General features: G+C 37.4%; 2 protein-coding genes across 3 annotated transcripts; one reads left to right on the top strand and one right to left on the bottom strand.

The window, feature by feature from the left end:
- Positions 1-3,697: 3,697 nt before the first annotated feature.
- LOC110813662 (polyol transporter 5-like) lies at positions 3,698-6,078 on the top strand. The gene is made up of 3 exons (XM_022040888.2): positions 3,698-4,052; positions 4,131-4,477; positions 4,748-6,078. Exons 1-3 carry the CDS (start codon positions 3,890-3,892, stop codon positions 5,843-5,845), a joined length of 1,608 nt encoding a protein of 535 aa, XP_021896580.1. The 5' UTR covers positions 3,698-3,889; the 3' UTR covers positions 5,846-6,078.
- An 856-nt stretch (positions 6,079-6,934) lies between these two features.
- LOC110813711 (Phosphatidylinositol 3- and 4-kinase family protein) lies at positions 6,935-23,228 on the bottom strand. Of its 2 annotated transcripts, XM_088206349.1 has the most exons (27): positions 23,062-23,227; positions 21,791-22,907; positions 21,248-21,589; positions 20,988-21,149; positions 20,478-20,648; positions 20,135-20,293; positions 19,926-20,053; positions 19,423-19,729; positions 18,921-19,089; positions 18,522-18,739; positions 17,870-18,028; positions 17,559-17,741; positions 16,734-17,261; positions 16,285-16,644; positions 14,494-14,708; positions 13,903-14,086; positions 13,647-13,783; positions 13,402-13,555; positions 12,565-12,831; positions 12,044-12,121; positions 11,891-11,935; positions 9,620-9,792; positions 9,339-9,534; positions 8,590-8,730; positions 7,873-8,081; positions 7,565-7,726; positions 6,935-7,471 (listed from the first exon to the last, which is right to left on the bottom strand). In XM_088206349.1, the coding sequence occupies exons 2-27, from the start codon at positions 22,778-22,780 to the stop codon at positions 7,213-7,215; spliced, it is 6,096 nt and encodes a 2,031-aa protein (XP_088062475.1). In that variant the 5' UTR covers positions 22,781-22,907; positions 23,062-23,227; the 3' UTR covers positions 6,935-7,212. The 2 variants fall into 2 exon arrangements, with proteins under 2 accessions (XP_088062475.1, XP_088062476.1); XM_088206350.1 differs by having other exon boundaries at positions 16,285-16,577; positions 16,805-17,261; positions 21,791-23,228.
- Positions 23,229-24,450: the final 1,222 nt, after the last annotated feature.

The raw sequence follows: 24,450 nt of genomic DNA, 5'->3' as shown, positions 1-24,450 counted from the left end.
GTCTGCGACCACCACCAACTGATCGCTGCCCCAACCCATTTCTTATTCTCCACGGTGGCAATTTGACAAGTAAACATAGATGTGCAGTGGTATTTAGGTAATTAAATGGATCTTCTTTAATTTCGTTTGATTTTTTTTTTTTTTTGAAATTAAAAATATATTTACAAAACAAAAGAAAATATTTAAAATTTATAATTAAATAGGATTAGAAAATATTTGATGAATTTAATTTAGCGAGAATATTATTTTTTTTAATAATAATTTTATGAAAAATATTGGGTTTTTTTGGGTGAAAACTATTAACTTCCACTATTTTAAAGTAACAAATTTTTTTACTATTTAATTATAACTTTTTACTGTTTAATTCTCATTTTTTTCTGTTTTATGTTTTCATTTTTCTTTTACCAAATGTTACCAAACTATACACCGTATATTATCGAAAAAAATATGCAGCCAGTGTAAAGTCTTTTTAATAATAATAACGGAACGTAGTATTTTTTATTTCCTTTCATAATAATAACCCACCCAATGTAATGTTGAATCAATTATGTTCGAATTTTGTGGATAAGAATTAAAAACAAAAATTAAGTAGTAGAGTAAAAATCAATACATGCATCTCAACAAGTGATACATATGCATTAGTCATAATATCATAAAAAATAATTTTTGTACGAAGATACACGGAGTATCTTTCACTCGAATATATTATTTCTTATCGAAAAAAGAATATATTAATTTTTTAATTAAATAGTTACTTGTAACACCCAAATATTTTTTTTTTTGTATTTGAATTTTTAGTTTAATTTTTTATATATTTAAATTATAAAATTTTAATTTAATTTAATAAAAATAAAAATAATAATAATGATAAAATTGGGTAAAAATATTATTTGGATTTAATTGAAATTGATTTTGAGAAAAATGGGTGAATATTTAGATTATGGGGGTGTTTTTGAAAAGAAAATCGAAAACCGGAGGTCAAAATACAATTTAGAAAAGTTTTGTCACGTCAGCAGCCACGTTCATTGCATATTTTATACCACTGTGATCACCGTTCGTTTCTCTACATGTTGATCGGAGCCAAACATCAAAACGCGACTCACGCTGGAGGAGCCGCCGCACCCGAGAGCACTGCCGCCAGTAAATCTCAGTTTTTTCGTGATTTTTTGGCCCACCGAGGGCCCTAGGGTTGTTTTATCACAGGGACCAATGCAAGTTTGACCGAATTCGGGCAAAAACGGCCAACCCAAGGTAACTCGTTTGCAGAAGCCAACAAGATTGATAATTGAGGAGGACAAAAGAATATGAACTCAAAGCACTAGAAGATAATAAAATATTGAAGATTGTGAATCTTTCTACAAGGAAAAGGGCTAATGGATATCAATGGGCCTACAAAATTAGTTTAAAATAGATGAGCTCATTAAAAGATATAAGGTAAGATTATTAATAAAAAGATGCACCCAAAGGGAAGATCTAAACTACCATAACACTTTCTCAACAATTGTTAAAATAACCACTGTTAGGACAACACTTGTCCTAGCAGTAGTGAAAGGTTGGCATCTCAAACAATTTGATGTTGATAATGGATTCTTGCACGTTGATTTCGATGAAGAGGTGTACATATAGTTGCCTTTCGGACATTCCAAAAAAAATGAAGGAAAGTGTTCAGACTAAACAAGAGTCTTTATAAACTCAAACAAGCATCCAGAGAGTGGTATATACTAGATTTTCAAATTTTATCATCAAGCAAAGTATGATCAGTCTAAGAGAGACTATAATCCCTTCATGAAGAATCCCTTCATGAAGAAATGTGGTAAGAATTTGTAGCTCTACTTATATATATAGATGGTATAATAGTTGTTAGTGATAATATTAAGATAATATATCAATTAAAAATTAAATTAGATAAAAAATTTAAAATCAAAGATATAGAAAATTTAAAACACTTCTTTAGAATTAAGGTTCCTACATTAAAAATGGAATACATATTTGTCAAAGAAAATATGCATTGAATTTGTTGAAAAATGCATATGCTCTTGGAGGGAGAATTCTACATAACCCTTAGAGTAAAATAGTAAATTATCTAAAAATGTTGGAGAACTGATTGAGAATCCAATAATGCATAAAAGGATGATTGGCAAGCTAATGTACTTAATACTCAATAGACCAAATTTATCCTACTCAGTTATGAGTACTAGCCAATTTATAAAAAAGTTTTAAAATGATCACCTGAATGCTGCCTAGAAATTACAAAAGTACATAAAGGGAATTTTGGACCAAAATTTAGTTTACCTTAGCTCTTCCAATTTGAAAATTGAATTCTTATAGTGACAACGATTGAACATGATGTCATGATATAAAAAGATCCATCAGAGGATATTGTGTACTTGCAGGGACTTTCTTAATATCTTGAAAATAAAAAAAGTAATAAATTGTCTCCAAATCTTCTTGCAAGTAGAATATAGAGTAATGACGAATGTACGTTACAAATTGACTTGGATTAGATATCTCTTACAGAGCAATTAAGTCGAACATCCGAAAGCAAGAACCCTTTATTGTGATAACAAGGCAGCCCTTCACATAACTCTCAATCCTGTTTATCACGAGTGCACAAAGCATATCAAACTAGACTATCATCTGATTAAAGAAAAGATTCACAATGAAAGTATAATAACAAAGCACGTCAACAACAATCAACAACTAGTAGACGTCTTCACCAAGACCTTATCTAATTGGCTACTCAAGTAACATAAGATCAAAATAAGAGCAAAAAATATATATTCTTTATCTTGAGAGGGGATATTATCAGGCCATGAGCTCATTTAACCCGTCAAGAATAGACCCATTGTCCGATATTTGCATGTTGTGGGTTATGAGGTTTGAGCCTGAAACAAAAAAAAAAAAGATCCACAAACATTAAAATCCACATTTTCATTTGAGTTAAGAGAGTGATTTCGTGCTATGCAGGGGTACGTACGCCCATGTACGACCAGGTATGAATACCCTATCTTCTTATCAAAGACTCTAATCTTATCTTTCCTTTTTCTTTGTCATTAACCAGAGACCTTAGGGTTTCTATTTTTCTTTCCTTTCTTTTATGCAGGTACCCTATTGTCTCTCTGACACGGCGCTTCAAGTATCTTATTCATCTAATGGAATATAGGTGTTATCCATCAATCACCTTCTCTTTTCATAGTTGCAACATATTGTTATGTAAGATAATTTAGAATGTTAGGGCATAAAAGAAAAAACCTTGTTTTGTTACAAGAGGTGGTATAAAGATTTTTAATATAGAGAGTTCGAAGAAGAACTTCTTATCTAATTTCTTATATTTTTTTCTTTTTTCTTTCGTATTTTTCTATTATATTATTACCATGTTCTTTTAAGTTTATAACAAAGGTGACATTAATTGAAAAAAATCCATGTAGGAAAACTAATATATATATATATACACACACACGGATATATATCCAAAGCAAAATTTTGAACAACGACTAGTTAATTCCAACCTCTAAAATTATCCAACCTTCCATGATAGCTATAATTACCGTACTCATTTCATAAAAAGCATGGTTCTTTCTACTCATTTCATAAAGAGCATTGCTCTCTTTGCGCTTTGTATTTAAAGAATCATTTATCTTAAATTTTTACTTTTTGATTTTAAGTATTTGAAGTATTATGAATTAGTTGGTTGATTATTAGGATTTTAGGAAGAGAAATTACGTTAAGCTGTTTGAAAAAAAACACATTGTTTGTACATTTTTGTCCCTCGGTGCAACTTACCTGGGTCTATTTAATTCATGCTCTTCATGGCCAAAAACTTCAGAACTTCTACTTCTACCTCCTCTGCCTACCTCTCTCCGTCTATCACAGATAAGGCTCGAAAGAGATGACAGGCATGGAACCTCAAAACGACTCCGTTTCTGGGGACCCTTCACATGCAGTTGCCAAAACCATTGAGAATTTTGATCCTCCTAAGAAAACAAAGAGAAACAAATTTGCTTTGGCTTGTGCTGTTCTGGCTTCCATGACTTCTGTCCTTCTTGGCTATGGTGAGTTGATGATTGGGTTTCATGGTGATACTAAAGTGTGTGTGTGTGTGTGGTAATGGTTGTTTTATGTGGTTGTAGATATCGGAGTGATGAGTGGAGCAGCTTTGTACATAAAAGATTACCTTAAAATCAACGACCTGCAAATCGAGCTCTTGGCTGGAACCATCAACATCTACTCCTTGGTGGGTTCATGCGCTGCCGGCAGAACCTCCGACTGGATTGGTCGTCGCTACACCATCATAATGGCATGTGCCATTTTCTTCGCCGGAGCAATTCTTATGGGTTTCGCCACTAACTATGCCTTCCTCATGTTCGGTCGTTTTGTCGCTGGTATCGGGGTCGGTTACGCACTCATGGTTGCCCCCGTCTACACTGCTGAGGTCTCTCCCTCTTCCTCACGCGGCTTTCTCACTTCCTTCCCCGAGGTAATTAAGATTGCTATCTCCACTAACATACTACATATGAAACTATATTCTTAACGTGAACTGCGTTGGAGAAAGAAAAATATAAAAGCCTTATATTCAATAAAAAAAAAAATTGCAGATACATTACAATCGACCGCTTAAATATAGATGGAACTGCCTATTTAACCGTCTATTTATTACTATTTACTTTACCGTTATTTTACTTTAATTTTATATAATCGTTATAATTTTCATAATTTTGAATCAACTCTCCAACAAACTGTGTTGCAGGTGTTTATCAATGGTGGAGTATTGTTGGGATACGTATCGAACTACGCATTCTCCAAGTTACCCCTGCAACTGGGCTGGCGGTTCATGCTGGGTATGGGAGCCGTACCGTCAGTGATTCTTGGCGTAGTGGTATTAGCGATGCCGGAGTCGCCGCGGTGGCTGGTGATGCAGGGTCGACTGGGAGACGCCAGACGCGTGCTCAACAAAACCTCAGACAGCAATGAAGAGGCCCAGCTGAGACTTATCGACATTAAAGAGGCAGCGGGAATCCCAGAGGACTGCCAAGACGACGTCGTGCAGGTGCAGAAACAATCCCGCGGTGAGGGTGTATGGAAAGAGCTGCTGTTTCATCCCACGCCCTCCGTTCGCCGCGTCCTGATCGCCGCCATTGGCATCCATTTCTTCCAACAAGCTTCGGGAATCGATGCCGTCGTTCTATACTCGCCAAGAATCTTCGAGAAAGCCGGAATCACGTCGTCCGACCACAAGCTACTCGCCACGGTAGCCGTCGGATTCGCGAAGACAGTGTTCATCCTGGTTGCGACGTTTTTGCTGGACAGGATCGGACGGCGACCGTTGCTCCTAAGCAGCGTGGGAGGAATGGTTGCGTCATTGTTGACGCTGGCGACGAGTCTGACAATTATCGACCACAACCACCCCGGGAAGAAGCTGACATGGGCTAGCGGACTGAGCATCGCTACGGTGCTGTCGTTCGTAGCGACGTTCTCAATCGGGATGGGGCCCATCGCGTGGGTCTACAGCTCCGAGATCTTCCCGTTGAGGCTACGCGCGCAGGGGGCAAGTATGGGAGTGGCGGTCAACAGACTGACGAGTGGGGTCATATCGACGACTTTTCTTTCGTTGTCGAATGCGATTACCGTCGGAGGTGCCTTCTTTCTTTTCGCCGGAATTGCATCAGCGTCGTGGTTGTTCTTTTTCACTTTCCTGCCGGAAACGCAGGGTAAAACCCTCGAGGAGATGGAGGGGCTTTTTAGTAAATTTAACTGGAGAGAATCCAAGGACAAGAGGAGACCATCTGCCGACGGCGGCGATGCTACTACAAGAAACGGCGGTGAGATACAGATGGGGAACACTTAGTCAGGTAGATGTAGAGGGGTATTGTAGTAAATATATGCTTTTTCATTTTCACTAGCCATAAGTACATTATTTTTGTGTATACGGAAGAGAGCAAAAAAAAAATTTGTTCGATGGTGATGAATTAAGCAAGGAAGAAATGGGAAACTCCTCGTACGGTTATTTTTATCAAATGCTCTTGTAATCTTTTTGGTCCGCCATTCAAATACGTTCCCCCCTTGTTTGATTTTCTTAGAGATGATACGTATGAGGAGTTTGAGACTGGTAATGACGATGAATTATAAGACAGAGAAGAAGACTTTTTAGTCGGGCTAAAAAGTAAAAGAGAAGTCTAATCATGCAAAGATTGGTGGTGGGAGGGAAGGATGTGTGGCTGTTTTACATTAATCTCCCGAGTACAAAAGAAACGAGTAAAGTGTGCTTTTGGTTCTTTTTGCAGTTTGAATTGGTTAAAAGTCCTTGAGGAAGGGGGACCTGACTCGCCCCTCCTCTGTATATTTCCTTAATTTGGTTTAACTTGAAGCTCCAGTTGCGTTAGTCATTTGTGCCTTTTCATAATGAGGGGGCGGGACGGCCAGCCGTATGACAACCCAAATCTCTACTATACTTCAATCAAACTTTTTGTTTTGGTAGGCAACTTGACACTTGTAACTAATATTAAATCAAAGAGATAGATAGGGGCAGTCATTAAGCGAAGCGAAAAAGCATTATTTAGTTTTCTTGTGCCTACGAAATCCGACAACAAAGATCAAAGATCTAACTCTTGATATCCTAAAATATATTCGTTGCCATCTAGTTCGGTCACCCCTTTTCAACACTAATTCTTCCCAAGACTTGAATCTTGTTTAGAATAAAATCTATGAAATAATCCGTAATGACATTTTTATCATTTTATAGTAATTCAGCAATTTCGCGTAGTGATGTGAAGAATAGTGTCATTTTAATATCGTTAGAGTAATTATTACCTCTCCCGACAAAAAAATAGAAACCCTAAGTCGATGCTCCAACCATAATTTAACTACTAGAATCGTTCCAACCGTCCAGTCAATGGAAAGCCTGGTCTCTCCAATGGTTAAACATCTGCGCAAAAACTTGTCATCAAACCTCCGGATACATCTCCGGATTTCATTGACAAATACGCAAAACAGATTGAATTCTTTTTTACAAACCTAAAGAAGAATCTAACCACTAAGTTACAAACAATTCTTTTTTTTCCGTTTGTTTTCTGTTTCCTTCCTCATTTCTATTATACTCTCTCCAAAGCACAACAAAGTGGAGATTCCTCAGAAAAATGGCAATTATATGACTAATAATTTATAAAAATTACTTGCAATCATGTACATTTGGGGATGGTAGAAGCCAAAGTCTCTTTACTTCTCAATGCCTTGCTGCAGATACTGTATCAGGTCGTAACCAGCCGTCGTCCATTTGTTGTAAGCATCTGTGCACACGTGGATCATGAAATTGGCAGCCTCGCGTTCGCTCATCTCAGGATGAAATCTCTTGCGGAGATTCCCAATAGGGTCGCCTCTGCTGAAACAAGGTAATCCACTGTCCAGCATCAGCAACACTGTATTGATGATCCCATCCATGTAACGGCGGGCAGCCAGATATCCCTTCACACACAAGCTGTAAGTGTACTCAAATTAGATCCAGGGGAAAAAATTGCCACCTGTTAATTTGAAAAGGGTGAAGAGACGAGAGATGGGGACTCTCTATTACCTCACAAACTGATACCATGTATCACTTTTCATAACCCCCGACGGGTCTAGCAACTGTGTCATCTCATGGCTCAACTTAAAATGTGCACTCTCGAACCGCATATTTCCACCAGGTGATGTTTCCAGGATAAAGCCGAAGTCAATATGAACAAGCCTCCCAACACTGCACCACACGTGATACAGTCGTAACATTTAGAATTAGAGAATAATAAGAAGTTTTCAGGGAAATCAATTGAAACCAAGTGGACTCTTCCAGACAAGCTATGATCCAGATTTCTTTTAGAATTAGAGAAGAGAGATTGATCATACTTGTCAAAGAGTAGATTCCCATTGTGTCTATCCTTTGGTTGAAGCAAAAGACTAGCAACAGCATAACCGGCACTACTAACAATAAAGTTCTCACGTGCAGCTTCAAAACTAGGAGAACCAACAGGCCCGTAGTCCTGTTGAAAAATCTCATATAGACCACCATCGGTCGTTTCACCCATCTGACTTCTGCTCCTTGTATTAGGCACAACCTGCAACAAAAAATGCTTCTTGTCAGAAGGGATCATATGTCACTTGGTTTTTCTTTCCATCAATTTCATTTTTCTGGAGAAGCCACTATCCACTTCACTTAAGATATTGATGCAAAATAGGCTCGTTCCCGAATGATTTTAATAGGAAAGTTTGAAGTCATCCAGTTCATTACAGGGCCAGTTGGCCCAATTGATAAGGAATTTGTCAAATGGACAACTATGAGAGGCTCCAAAATTCTTCTCAGTTCATGTACTTAAGAATCCCCTCCAAAGAAATAATATATCAAGACAAAAATGATCTCAAAGAATTATAAAAAGGAAAAAGTGAAATCCGAAACATGCTTGTGAAATCAACAGGCAACAAAGTCCAGTGTATAAAATGGTATTCTGAAAAATTTACCCATAGTCAATGTTTAACACCACGAGTATCAGGACCATGCATGCATGGTGTCCTTTTTGTGCAGATGTAAGCACCGTCCGATTATATGAATAGGAGAAACAGACTTACCTCAATTATACCTCTCTCAGGACCTGTTGGGAGAACACCGTAAGGAAATAAATAGAGATTGATTCCCACCGCTTCAAATATATCCCTAAGAAGTGATATCACTTGAAGAGCAAGAACATCTTGGCGACAATCATCTCCTACCTGAATGAAGAGAATTGGTATATGCTAAGCATGTTGACAAAGCTTAAATTGAAAATCTGAAATGTATAGCTCTTTTTGTCGGGAATCGGGAATGCCGAGGAAACTATAGCAATAAAATACAAAAACTTTTAAAATAAAACCATAAAATCAGTATCGGATAATTTTTTTGTCACTGTTCATGAATGTTTTTGCAATACCAAACTTGTGACTAGACTTGAAAGGCTTCATTGTTGTCTGCTATATTTTTAATAGACAAATAGACAAGAATCAGCGCTTCAAACCAACAGTGCTTGCTCTCACATGGCCCTAGTGCCCCAGCTGGTGAGAAAACATGTAATGCTAGTCCAGAAGAAGGCCCCCCTGCATCGTCTTAGTGGAAGGAACCATGTGGGGAGCAAGAAGTGTTGGTCCAAGATTTGTCCCGAGCAAAAACCAAATTAGCACAAAGACCACTTTTACAAAATGGAAAAGGGCAGAGTAGACAGTCATTTGAAAGTTTACTCATATCAGTTTGTAGATATTGCACAAACAAGAAATCTTATAAAGTAGCCAGTTTTCAGGTCAACCAGCGCCAGCACTAGCATATAGTACCAAGTACTTAAACATACCTTAAAAATGCAAGCTTGGGGCTTTACATCATTGTTGTCCCCATCCCTATCAACCACATTAAATGTGATCATGATAGGAACTTTGGCGGCAGATTGTAAGGGTATTCCACTATCCACCTGAATGCCTCTTACAAGCTTGTTAGGAGCAGTAGGTAAGTAAAGGTCCTCTCCCTCCAGTTCAATTTTCTCCAGCTCCCTTTTTTAGCAACTGTTAGATAACTACCCAGCAAGGTAGAGAACTACTAAAAAACAAGCTCAACCAGTAAAAATTAGAACTATACCTCCGGATACCAGCTCGGCGTTCTTCCTTGGGAAGTGGAAAAAGTACACCAGATATTGATGTAACTTTGTCAAAGAAATCAAATTCCCTTTTAAACAAGTCAAGGGCCTTCGGAGTGAAACCTTCAATAATATGTTCCCGAACAAGTGGCAACAATGCTTGAAATGACGCATTCTGAAATGAGATCAATGGATGACATTTACTGAGCATATTCATAGAGTAATAAATTTAAAAGTCTAATAAAAAGATTCTACAGTGCACTACAAACTCAATCATATTTGTCTAACAATCTTCATTTCTTAGAACAATGTAAATTGTAGCAGGCACAAAAATGTCAACAAATAATATTTAGGTAGCCATAATTAATATAAAACTGGTCTTATGATCACATCACCAAGCTCAAGTGTCCACTATACATGTAAGATTTGCGAACAATGATGAATTTCTCACAATTCCTAAGGTACAAAAGGTGGCGAAAACATAAAAGCAGGGGATGAACATAATTAAGTAGCTATTCACAGTCATGAAAAGTGAAAACAAAGCTGCGAGACAAGGCAACATCACTTCTAGTCCTTCCTCAATTATCTGCCAGACCACTAACTCATGGGCTGGCCAAAAGCTGGCCTAGGTGCTTTGTCAGAAGTTAAGAAATGTAGAATGACACAGAAGAGAATGAAGGAGACAGGAGTAGGAGAGAATTGTAGGAGAAGAAGGTGAACGTGCAGAGAGAACAAATAATTTTTAGACTTTTCCTTGATGATTCAATCCGATGTTACAGTACAATATATGTACTGGAGTTCTAGTTGGCTCACTACCATAACTAATCCTGACGTACAGCCAGCTGGTATACGATACAACCTAGAAAATGGCTATTATTCTGCCAAATGGAGACAAAGAACTGTTACACGTTAATTCTTGACATTATCCTATTTCTCTACTAACGTGAGAGGCAAAGAACTGTCCTCCACACACTAGCTAAGCCTGCACTTCCTCTTATTTTTTAGAATCTTTACTTAATTTTTTTATAAAGCTACTGAATCTTCTAATTAATAGGTCTTGCCAACATTTGGTCTACCAAACAAATGAACAGAACTATGGTTAATTCTAGGCCAACAGGTTCATGAAGAAGTATCAAGGGGCTCTGAATCACTATGAATATTTCAGCAAAAAAATTTCATCACCCTTTTGCAACTCAGTCCAACCAGTCACACCTTTCCTCAATTTGATCAGTTATTTATGACAAATATACTGGTATGGTATACCAGAGAAAGAAAGATGGTCAATTGAAGAAGAGACACCTGGCTGCATAGATTCAAGACAACCTTTCTTGTGGCTCGGGCTGATCTTTTTCAGCATTTCAAGGAGTATATGCATGTTGGTTTCTCTGTTTCCAAAGAGCTAGGATCAGCAGCTCACATTGTTCATCATTAGAGATTTGTAACTTCTAGGTCTCTCCCTACTGCTACCCCTATGGATACAATTCAGTTACATTTCAATTATGTTTTTGCTATGATTGTGGGGGCTATGACCTGTTGATGTAGCAAGTTGTTCATTTACAGCCAAGGTAACTTACCTATTCCCTAGGATCAGTAGTAGGTTTTCCCTGTCTCAAGGAGAATCAGAATAAACTAAGCACAATTTGTCTTGAAAAGAAAGTCTAGATACTTTAGTAAGGAACGATTATCATTTATCTACCAGCTACTAGAGCAGAGAGGTGCAATTATATCCTCCTTTGCTGTATGTATGCATATCGTCTATGGTCATTGTCTTATAGTTTATTGGGGTTGAGTTAGATTGTTGCAGGCACTATCAGGAAGAAACTTTGGGTGTGGAAAAGCATTAAAAAAAACAAGCAACCTGTCAGGCTTTCAAGATCTAGAATCTTTACTTTGATCTATCTAAAGATTTATTGTTCCCCAAACTAACTTTTTTTACTAGGGGGCCGACCATTATATTCTAGCAAGAATATAAGGGACCTTATAACCATTTTGGTAGAATTGTAAATAATTGTGTGTACAGGTTGCACCCGTTATGTACTCTTTAATATATCAACTTTTTTCTTCTAAAGAAATTAGTTCACTTAAGCGGGACTGTCAAAATGATGCAGTATATAATAAGAAAAGGAAAGAAATTGCCATCAAACATGATAAGCCTCTGGACCTCTATGACAATGGTTTCTGCAATGAGCAACTTTTTTGGCCTTAAAAGTTAAAGCTTCATGATATGCACAGGATAATTAGTTCTGAATTTAAAGAAAAACAAGCGGTCGGACCTTTCCGGCTGCAGCATCTTTCGCTGTTTCCGGTACAGACTCACCCTGCCATGAGTAAATTCTGAACTTGTAAAATCCCCAAAAAGAGGTAATTGTCCATGCAAAGAAAGCACATCAAATAAATTTGTAAAGTAAATACACATTTTACCAGACCTGTAGATGCCATATTAGAATATGGGCAAATACATCACTTCTTTGTGTTGCTCTTAGCAAATATCCCTCTACTAACCGCTGTAAATGAAGACAAGTTAAGATGTAGCCTAGAAAGAGTAACACATCATATACAAACTAGAAAAAATTCTCGCCAGCAACTCAGACAGGTTTTTCAACACAGAATGATCCAACCTTAAGCCTAATGAGCCAACATCCAACCAACAGGAGTTCACAAGACTTATCTAAACTGACTTCAGATCACACTGGACTGAAAAAGTTAATACCAATTAGGTGGGAGAAAAGCAAAAAAGATACAATAAGTGGCAATGCCTCCACATCAGTTCTCTCTGCACATGATAACCATGTGATACTACTGATTGATTTTTCTTTTTCAAATTAATGTACATCTTTGTTTGAAGTCAATGAAAAGTTTCAAGCCATGGCCCCAAAATGAAGCAAAATAATTGTGGAGAAAATATGAAAATGTAACTAGATATCAACATCTACGTTAAATAACTAACCGCTTCATCATATCTCAGAGCCTGCACTAGCTGAGGCATGAAGAAGGTCACACATTCAGGAGGATAGGATTCCAAAACCCTTAGGACATATGCCATGACACGTGGATGGCCCTTATATGCCGGAGTAAGAAACTCAAGAGCTTGTGTAATTGAACAAGCAGCCCAGTGTGGCAACTGTTGCAGAAGTGCCGAATTTTCCTCAACAGCCTTTGGGGTGACAAAATATGGCAATGCTTCTGGAATTGTACGAATGTCCAGTATGTGCGACTGAAAGGAAACAAACCAGTTGAGCTCATAAATATTATCAGAAGAAACAAAAGGAGGTAAAGAGAATTTCCTTCCTCAGAAAATATGACATCCACATGTACTCTTAAATGTGTAAACAAATTATTTCAACCCATGTGGTTCAATTAGATATTACTTTTTTTTTTTTGAAATAAGGTTCAATTAGATATTACTTAATTACCAAAATGTTCTTGATATGTAGAATCAGATCATAATTTTCATATTTGCGTCAATTGCAATTGAGCTTGAATTCCTTAGAGAGGCACTTCACTCCCTAGTTAGTCAAGTAAGACTTAGAAATTATCTATAAAAGATTCATGCTAAGAGTGGAATTGATTCAAACGTAAAAATTATGACTCTTACGTATTGAGAATATTCAAATAATTAAGAATGAACAGGATAGGAATTAAATTGAGTTAAATTAAACAGGCAAGTTATATGTTGCTTTCCTACTAAACTGTATCCACATCTCTTTCTCCAAGGCTATAACCATGATGTCAATTATAACTATCTTCCAATAAACCAAACAATTCTCTGAGAAGAGAAACATACATGAACCAGATGAGTTACTTCAGCCTTCAAAGAAGTATTAGTTGGGAACCTCGAAGCCAAGGATAATGCAATTCGAGGGTCCACGGAAAAGGCAGTTCTAGCATAATCGATCCATTTCTCTGAGCCGATCTTTAGCCGAAAAGAGGTACCTTCCCTGAATATCCGTGGGAATAAAAACAGCTAACGATTAATACCATACAAATGCTCCACACAATAGAAGGAAAAAAGTCAAAGTGAATAATTACTTTGAGTTTATTGGTTGAGCCCAAACTTCAAGCCTATCCGCCTCATACTGGCATAGCATTAGAAGTAGTTGTTTTCGTTTTTCTTTTCCCACAGAATAGCTATCCATCTGGCCCCAGACAGGGTGATATTGATCATTCTGTAAATAAAATGCACTTAAGGTCAAAGTATAAATAAAAAAAACTAACAAAAAGAAGATACTCCCTTTCGGAAGTTGAGGAATCAAGTGAAATGACTCAATTTGCATAATCCCCTTACAGCACCAGTCAACAAGTTCCCATTCTCACGTGACCGTCCTTTGGAATCAGGCTGAAGAGAGTCCACCCGATCATTTGAAAGATAGTGAACAAAAGCAGAGACTGATTGAGCCTCACTCTGGGCAAAATTCATATTGTTTGTGTCATACCATTCAGGTTCATGAGCAAACCAGCCCAAAGAAGCCCTGTAATACATCAAAGACAACCTTCTAACTGATATGTGCGAAAATTTAACTCTATAATTCAACTTTCATAATGTAAGGAACACTGCTGACCAACAGACTGATGTAAGCCTGCCAGTATTAAAATCTATATCCTCACCAGGACAGTGAAGAAGTACTAATTTGAAGCCATATCATGAACCGACTTTCTAAAGAAGAAATAAACAGAAAAAACTGAATGTTTAAAACTAAGGGAAAGGGGCTAGAAAAATCCGTGGTACCGAAGGAGATAATATACTGTGTAAAAGTTTTGCCAAAAGAGCTGCCAGATGGGCAAGAATCCCAAGTCTGGAAAACTAAGACATGAATTTCATAGAAAACATGCACTGAACATGTGATTAGAATAGAAAATAAAAAGTCAACTGGCTCACCGATAAACTCGATCTTCCAAGAGCTGAAGTCCTGCTTTGAAGTTCTGCAAATTGCCTTGTGACTGGCATGCACAAAACTTGAGGCCAAGAAGCATGAGAGTGAAAAAGGTTCCGGTAGCTGCAGGATGACTTGAAAAATTCCAAGGCAACCTTGTTGTTCCTTGTAACATCCGACCTAGGAGCAAGAGTTGCTCAACACTATTGTGTCGTACCACCTGCATAACCGGAAAAATCAAGTTATAAAATGTAGCACGCGAAATCCAGTTGATTCATAATTCTGTAGATATATGCATTCAAACTGCAGCACATATTACAGCAATTGATCAGAAACAGAAACATTAACTTTAAATGCAGACACACTTTCTACACTGTATTAGCCAATAACAGAGTTAAGTCAAATCCTTAACAATAACTCATTAGAAGAATGCAATTTTGGCAGCCTCTTCAGCAATAAAGTTTTAAACAAATTAAAAGGGGTCATTCTTTGGTAATCAGGTTAAGAAAGATAAAACACACTGCAGAAAAATCTAGGACAAAGTACATTATCCTTGACTAATCAAAAACCGAAAATATTGTAAAGGAATCTCTCCATCCTTAAGTAGGCCGAGAAAAAAGCCCCAGATCTGATATCGGGAACCGAAAGACTATAAATATAAGACAAGACTTCGATAATGATTCTCGGAGAGCATAGAAACCACCCCGTCACACTATGTTTGGATTGGGGAAAGTGGAGAAAAAGGAAAAGAAATGAAAGAATGCACACCTACCTTTCCTTGCATAAAAAATAGTAATTAATAGAGAAAAGGATGAGATGGTAAACATCCATTCCTTTCCCTTAAAAGTTCTAATTTTTCTGTTCCTCCAAATCGGGAGAAAATGAAGGAAAAGAGAAAGGAGTTAAAAATTTTAAAGATAAATTTTCAATTTTATCCTTGCTACCTAACTTGTCATTCTATTACTAGAAGGTAATGTTGACCATATTCTTACAACTAATCCTTTTATTTCCCTGATAAAGCTAAACCAAACAAAATACTATAACAATCTTTTCTTTACTTTTTGGATGTTTAACTATCCAAACAAGGAAAATATGCTTCCTTTCCTTTCCTATCTTTTGAAAATCATTTTTTCCCTTTCCTTTCCTCTCTAACTCTTTTCTAATGTTTACAAAACGGTGTTAGAACTCAAGAAATTCTTGACAACATGACAACTGACTTTGGGATTTCATCTTACTCCGGATGAGTGAATAAACTCACAAGGAAACAATAATATTTTTTATTTGAAATAAACACAAGGAAACAATAATATGCAATCAATAAGGTTAAAGGGGGAGAGAATGTAGCTAGGAAATGTAACTAAATTAATGTTAATCATGTTTATTTTTATATTTTCCTCTCATTCCACAATACTTTACCATCATGAATCAGAGGCTCCAAGAAATCTTAGTGAAGAACAAGATCTTATTTGCATAACTTACACAGGCAAAGACAATTTGTTTTTTGACCTGTTGGGAGAAAAAAGAAGGGGAGAAAAAGAAAGGGGTGGACAAAGATGGGAAAAATTGCTAAGCAAGCCTAATTTCATAAAACAAAATAACACCAAATATGTAAATACTGCCAAAAATATTGGATATAAAATGTGCAACCCGATTTACATGTGAACTCTTTCATTATCTAATAGAGACTAAGCAATTTTTTCAGAAGGCTTTTATTCTGAGCACAAATAGAGAATATAAGAATGCCGAATAGATAAAGATATATGAGAGAGGAAGAATGCAATGGAACAAATCCTGACCTCAAATCGGTCAATAAAAAATCCAAGCCATAATCTATGAGCAATTATTTGGTCAACAGGATTGATTTCAGGCTTGGCTTCTGGTTCCCCAGGAGCCAAATGAGGCCTTAACTTTGCAGCAGGTCCAGAATATCTAACATCAGATGCAAAAAGACCTCGTTTTGTATCAATTGTCCACAACCATGCATCAACTAACTCAGCAAGTACAAGGGAACCCAGTTGCGGTGCAGCAGAAAGAAGCCAAGTCCAAATGAAAACACCAGTTTCCATTGCATCAGGTGTGGAAATATAAGCTGGACACCAGCAAAGAAGACGTAGGAGTTGTGAGAAACCCTCAACATTTGATTTTGACTCAGAACCCTGAAAATTTTTTAAAAAAATCAAAGACTGAAGAGAAAATGGAGTTTTCTGCACCAAAAATATATGCATATGATGGTGAAAAGATGTACCAGATTGGAAAGAAGTAATGCAGTTGCCTGAGAACAAGTTTCCCGAAACAGTGACTTGTCAACTTCCCTACCTTTCTCAGCACTGTTAACAAATTGTTGGAGAAGATGGACAAACTTTGAAAGCAACATCTCATTAAATGAATCATCTTCAGTTTGTGGCTGTGGCGAAAATGCCCCTGATATCAACCTTTGAAGGCCACCACCAAAACCCATAGGCGTTGCGCTAGATTGGAGTCCACCAATACTATTATACAGCCTTCTCATGCCAGCAATCTCTCCAGCATAATTGCACTTAACTGTTGCACTGACTATACCAGTACTAAGCACCTCCAAATTGAACGCCTCCGACAATTTCAAATTTGCTCCTGATGCTGCAGCTGCAGCAGCCATGACAGCTGGAATATTTGCTGTCCGTATGCCTGTCCAACAATCATTTTTGCCAGTGCCAATCCTTATCTCAGATAAAAGAGAGACCACATCCGTTGTATGCTGTGCTTTCAGCCATGTGTTTGCTTTACAAAGCTTATCCTGAAGTATAAATACAGAATTAATGGCAAGCAATGAAAAAATACATCATGAAAGAGAATACAAGCAAGGCTCCAGAGAATAGCAATGGGCAGTAAATCAAGCTTCTACTGCAAGGGTAAAAATAACTGTATAAGCACAACTAGTATTAGCAGTCACTTAAGTGTCCTATTTGAGTTTCCTAAAGCAGCAATATCACCAAAAATGAAGTTTGATGTAGACTATCCACCTGTTTCCATATAGAGTGGGGATACAAGAATACAACTTCTATTGACATCTAGTGAAGGAATAATCATTAACCTGAAGCAAACCCTGGCTAGTGCATGGAGCATATGAAAGCGATATGATGATCCATTCCCGAACAACTTTTTGATACAAAGAACGAATAGAGGCTGCACAAGCAGGATCATTGATGACAGTGGAAGGTGTCTCGTTGCGAACTGAAAAAAGCAGGGAATCGAGACAACCTGAATTCCACAAGACCTGCATCCATGTTAAATCAATTTTTTCACAATGTATTGAACTTATTAAGAAGCTTAAAAGGAATAAATTCATAAACTGCAAAGAGTATCCACAAACCACCATTTAAAAAAAGAATGTGCCAACTCTACCTGAGGAAATCTGTCTCTAAGCTGAGTCAACAGGTTCACAGCAATATCCCGAATATGTTCCTCCCTCTGTGACATACTTTTTATGAGAAAACAAGCATGTGCAAAAAGAGCTGATTCTCTGTTCTCGGCTTCCTTGCCTGATTCAGATATTCGATCTTCCTGAACCAGATGAAAATAGCAAAAATATATATACCAAGATGAGAGAAGCAGGAAAGAGAATAAGAAAATCATCATAGACCATATTTGTACTGTTTACCAAGACATTTTATGATTTATGAGCTTACTCCTTTTCTATTAGACACAATTATGATTCATGAGTGTGATCATGATTCACATATGACCACAAACAAAGGAAAGAGAATTACCGAGCATACACAGTATGCTTCCAGAAATTGAAGGCAAAAAATGAATAGAGGTTACACTATGCCGTCTGCAGGAGCATGTTAATTTATCATTTCATGGTGCATTGATTTGATTCTGGGCACCCAACTTTCAGGAAATTAATCAATAAAACAACCAGCTCATAAACATCATCTTCAATGCAAGATGTCAGCCAGAAGAAGGTTCAATTAGAGATGAGGAATCATGTGAAAAGATTTACAGAGAGAAAAGCCACATTTCTTCAAAATTTTTCTGTACCATGAACACATACCAGCCACAACATTGCTGTTTCAAATGCCCTGTGCACCAGTGCTGTCAAACACTGAAACACAGCTGGCATAAGATTTGGAGTTTTCAGGTATTCAAAGACGCAACTGAAGGCACTTCTAGAAGCAGTCACACTGGTTCCACCATTAAGGATCCCCCCATTGCTACTGAATCGTATAATTTCCAGAAAGGAGACAGCAAGAAGATAGGTCGCCTTCACCCCTAATAAAACAAAGAAGAGACAACCATGCAGATGAAAGGTTGCAAAATCACAACTGAGAAGGTATATTTTCATCAAACAAAAGCCAACTAATCATTTTGACTAACAAATGCCAACTAGAAAGCACATATTAAAATAAACAACATACATCAGATTCCACAGAAGACAGAAAGTTGATTTAACCTGAAATCGTGCTCATTGCGGAAACATCAACCCGCCCACCTAAAGCAGCAGAGAGAGCAGTTCTTTGGGTCACAGCTGCTTTCTCATTGCCACTCCCACGATGACTGCCAGGGTTGTGGAGGGCATTAAGTTCCAACTCATCTTCAAGCCATTTGACTGAGCTGACAACCTACACATACAAACATGGTTTAAGGAAATCTGCAGAAAACACTAAAATCAGAGAAATGAATATTACGAAAAAGATCACAACACATTCAGACAATAGGTAAAGCAAATCAAAAAAAAAAATCCCAAATAAGAAGGTAATGGTCTTCATATCAAACAGACTGTTTCTACACAGGAAACCAGTGTGACCATTCATACAATTAAACAAGACGCAAATTTTAAAAGGGGTACCCTCAAAAAGAAAATTCTAATTGAGGTGCTTTTGTAACATATCAAGACAAACAAACAAAAAACAATCAAAAGAGCATTACGTCATCAATCATAAGGATTAACTTACAAGGGGAGGTGTTCCTTGAGCAATGCGCTGAACAGCAGCAGACCATTGTGGATTCCACATATATGGTCCACCCACTGCTTGAAGGGCAATGGTACTCATGCTGCCCACACTGTTCAATGTAGTAGAAAGTGGCTTTGCCTGCAGTTGACCTTTCTGTATGGGAGGTGCTAAGCCAAAAAGAGCAACATAGAACCACAAGTTGCGAAATAACTTTAATATTGATGGCTCCACATCTATTGTAGGATCAAAATCAGAGCATATTTCAGCAACAGCAGGAAGCAGAGGCCCCAAAAAATCAGCTCCACTCCTGCGACAGTTAGATCTTAGAAAAAGAAACCACTGAAGAAGAAGAATGTTGTAAAAATATTTAAAATAAAGAAATTAGATATATTGCAATTTTTTTTTCCTTCAAAAGAAATCTGCTTTAAAAACAAGTCCATGAATTTTTAAGGTTAAAACAGTTGTAAGACAAGGAAACAGAAAAATGCGCAGAAAATATTTACCTTCCACTCTTGGACTCAGCAGCAAGACCTACATCTGAGCACAAAGATAGTAAACGATGACGATAGTCTGAACGCAACTTAGTACTCGTAAGACCCGTAGCAATCAAAAGAAATCCTGCAGGAAGAGTCTAGAATGTGATTGAACCAGTGAGCATCCATTTGATAGGATAAAGAGTATCGTTCACAAGTAATATTCAAATCATTCATACTTCAACACGCTCAGTAGTGGCTTCAGGTGCCAACGTTTTGCTTTCAGCAGATCCAACAGTTGATAGCTTACTCAAATAATTCCTCGTCATCAAAACAACTGTCTCACGGTATGACTTTTCAAACCCTAAACTTGCCATGCGAGATACAGCATCAAGAAGCTGCAGTTAATTGAGGGGGAGAGAAGGTTGAGAAACCATGCCATCAAATCTTGAAGGGAAATGTTAGCAAAAGAATCTTGAGGGAAGAATAGCACTTAAATGGCTCGTTAGAAGGCAGTAAATAGAAAAAGAGCAGAGTAACTACAAAATCAGTAGATACATCTATGAAGACAAAGTTCCATACTCGGAGTCGCAATAAACTAGGAGTCGAAGCGTCACCCTCTTCCAAGCTTTCAATAAAAAGTGGCAAAATCATGTCCACCATTTCAGGCTTCTTCACAGAAACATTCAGGTCAGCTAGCAGACGTATTACGTTAAGCTGCACAGCAGGAGCAGCCTGCTTCTCTTTATCCACCTGAAATAAAAGGTTGCATGAGCACAAAAAGAATAACTAGATTATCCAATTAACAGGAAACTCACTGAAAATGCTTATATTTTTTTTTTTAAATAAAAAGAACAAAAAGTATTATTCACAACAGTACCACGGGGGTACCACCCATATACAAAATTTTACAGATTAGTCAATATATCTATAAGCATTCGCTGAAAATGATTATATTCTATTTTTTTGAAATAGAAAATGATTATATTCTATAAAAGGTTACTGGCAAATAACTGGGACAGTTAAATTATGGATTGTCCATAAAGTAAAATGGAAAAATAAACTGTATCTAGCTAATGTTACTTGACCAACCTGCTCCTCATAATCATTTCTTTCCCGGATACTCGTAGCTAACCCCATAATAAATGTGTCTACGGGAGCACGGTCCTTTGTCCAGCAAGATTCAATAATCTGACAACTTGTCTTCAATACAGTTTCAAACATAGCTCCCTGACTGCTGGACCAGGTATCAGCCTGTTACATTCATATTGTGCATTTATAAAAACCACATGAAGGAAAACCGTTTAAGTTGCACAGCTAAGTCTAATCAAACTGAAAAGCAGAGAAAGTACCTGTGCACATGCAGTTAGCACAAGGGGTTTGAGACGAATGAGCAAAACACGGAGTGGCTGACCTCCTCTAGTGGTTGCAATTTGAGCAATCCCAGTAAGTAGAGAACTGAACAGCTCTTCACATACCCTCAACTTTCGCCACACAGATAATAGACATGCTTCTGCAGCATCTAGCAACAAAGCAAGAGTCTCCAGTACCAACCTCTTTGAGGTTTTCCCATCCGTTTCAAGTGACACAAGACTCTTAATTTTCATCCTAGATGCTGCCTGATACACTGATAGTTTTGCATTAACTCTGGCTTTCAGAAGCAGCCCTTGCTCACTCCAATCCCGCTTCCTTATCTGCTCAGTGCCCAAATAATCCCATGTTTATTTCTAGGTTCAATCTTTAATGTATAATAATATGTGAGAACATCAAATGAAAAAACAAATCACCAGGATTAACTTTTTTTGCCCGTAACTTTTTTAAATCATCATGTTAAGTTAATTTCTCTGTCTCCCAACTGAATACAGTATGCATATGCATTCCAAACTTTAACTTACCTTCAGAAATGCAGACATGGATTGGAGCTGCCTCTTCGCAGTGAACCTTACCTGCTCCAACAGCTTCGGGTCAATCTGCACTTTATCCAAAATGTGGGCTATCAACTTAAATGCGATCTCCTGCTTTTCTAAGCTCTCCACACTCTCTTCCTCAAATGAAGCAACTTGTTGCCTAAACAGTGCGCCAGAAGCTCCACTTCCATCACTGAGTCCCGGAGTCAATTGGTCCATTCCACTCTTCCCGAGTATGCTGCCCCCATTCAATACCATGGACATGGACCCCTTGGACGACGCGCTCGACAAATGGCTCGCAGCCTCATTGCCCGGGCTCGAACCTTCATTGCCCGGGGGGAAATGGTTGACGCTCCAAGGCGAACTCTGTGATGACGACGTTTCGGAGCTTATCGAGATCTGCGGTTGTTGGGGTTGTTTCCTCGGCGAGGACGCAACAGGGATCGCTGTGAACTGGTCAAGAAGAATCGTTATCAGTTTATCCGCATCGGACGGCAAAAGTGGCGGGAAATTCTGTGATAAAGCCAACAAAAAATCCCTAGAAATTGTCAAATCCCCGCAATTGCTCCCATTGTTAATCGCAGCAAGCACCACCTCACCCATGAACCCGGCGATCTCGTCAGCGAAATCAGGTGACAGATCGGCAGATTTCGACACATACATCAAGAAATCGGTGAAGAAGGAGGTAATGGAGTCGACGGAGAACGACTGAGGCCAGAAGGAGGTACGAAATGATGCCGGAACGGCGCGGAGGAACTCAATCACCACTGATTTGGCCCAATTGTCGACGGAGTCGGGGCTCCGTGAGATGATCCGCGACACTGCCAGGACCGCATTGAGCTGCGTCCGCGACACCCTGGGGAATTCACCGTTGAGCAGCTCGGGCTGCGGGCACCTCCCGCAAATCCATGATAACTTCTCCGAGAATTGACTCGGGTTTTGCGCTATAATGTCGCACAGCTCTGCCAATGCCTCCATTTCCAACAAAAACTCCTCAAATTCAAAAGCGCGAGAGAGACAAAACTCGAGGTATAACTAGTCCAATTTGAAATAGAACGGAGTCAGAGAGGCTGATCAATTATTGCATTCCACACACTCGCAGAATCTACAAAGAGAGACCACATGTTCATATACACACGCGCGTGCATGTGTATTATCGACAAATAGAAAAGAGAGAGAGAGAGAGAGAGAGAGAGAAATTGAGAAATTTGAAATTAGGGTTTCCAAAATACGAATTTGGTTGTTTGATTATCATTTACATGCGAGAAAGAAATGTCGCTGTTGTTTCTGTTTCCGTTGCTGCCATTGTTCTTCTTTGTGCTGTTATCATTATTATTTTCTTTTTGTTTGGAGCTTTCTGGGGGCAACTAGCAATTCTCGCGCTTCTCGGATCCCCTCTCTCTTCTTTCTCTCTCCCTGTCTGTATACTGTTGTTCCTCTTTATATCCAGTCGCCGTATAGAGATACCTTCACAATGTGGGCGACTTGGGTGGGCCTCGGAGAGCTTCGCCGAGTCGCCTTCACGTTTCACTCGGTGAGTTGGCTGGGTGTAACCGTTTTGACTCGACTTTAATATTTAATCAATATTTGGATAAATTTTTACAATTTAAATATATTACTAAACAAATACTATGATTTTATAAAGCAAAATATATTATAACAATTTTAGTATAATCAATTTAAGGGTAAGTATATGATGTGAAATAATTTAGAAAAATAAAAAGTTTCTATTAGTTTTAAAAAATAAAAAAATGTATATAATAGTAACAAATTATAATATGATTATTTAATTAGGGATTGTGACGAAAATTTTTTTTTTTTTTCCCAAAATCTTATGTACATTATGTATTATTCAGAATTCAAGAATATCCGTCAACTATTATTTATTTTAATAATTGATACATTATTTTTATATAATAAATCATGTATTCAAATAAATTTATACTTCTATAAGTATTCTCACCTTAATTTTATTCTTATTATTTATATTTATAATATGTAGATTACTTAATCGCGCGCGCGTGTGTATTAAATACTTAATTAATAATCATAAAATATGTATGGCAATATCAATTATGTAACGCCCCGAATCCTACTAATAAGACGTGAACGTACTCATATCATTTTTCAGTTAATAGAGCCCACAATTCATACATATACGTAACTTAAAAGTTTAATATAAAATAAAATATTTATTGTGATACATACAACATTTATATATACAAAATAAGAACAAAATGTACACTTATTAGAAAACTTTCGTATATCCTTCACTCGTCTGACAATTATTTTAGTTCTTCTTAATCTAAAAAATATTAGAGTAAAATTTAATGAGGTTCACAACTCACTAAGCATTTCGTTTATTCCATATTCGTGTTTATGATTTATTATTCATGATTAATCTTATTAATTTGTTGCTTGAAATAGAACAGATACGTATCACTGAGAATAACATAAACTCTAAACATTTTTCAAAAAGTATGAACTTGTCGGGATGGAGCCCATAACATTTGATTGTGGTGATTGTATGCCATATTTTAGAAGATTGTTGAATTTCATGATATGGTATGACCTGCTATGAAATGGATATAACGAAAAAAGATTGTAAAATAAAAGTTATTATATTTGAGAAAATCAGAGAGTGAATT

Source organism: Carica papaya, chromosome 6 (assembly GCF_054855325.1).
Source record: "Carica papaya isolate Zhongbai chromosome 6, ASM5485532v1, whole genome shotgun sequence".
In the NCBI taxonomy this organism is placed as follows: Eukaryota; Viridiplantae; Streptophyta; class Magnoliopsida; order Brassicales; family Caricaceae; genus Carica; species Carica papaya.
Note: the sequence above shows the minus strand (reverse complement) of the source record. Positions and strands in the feature narration are given on the sequence as shown.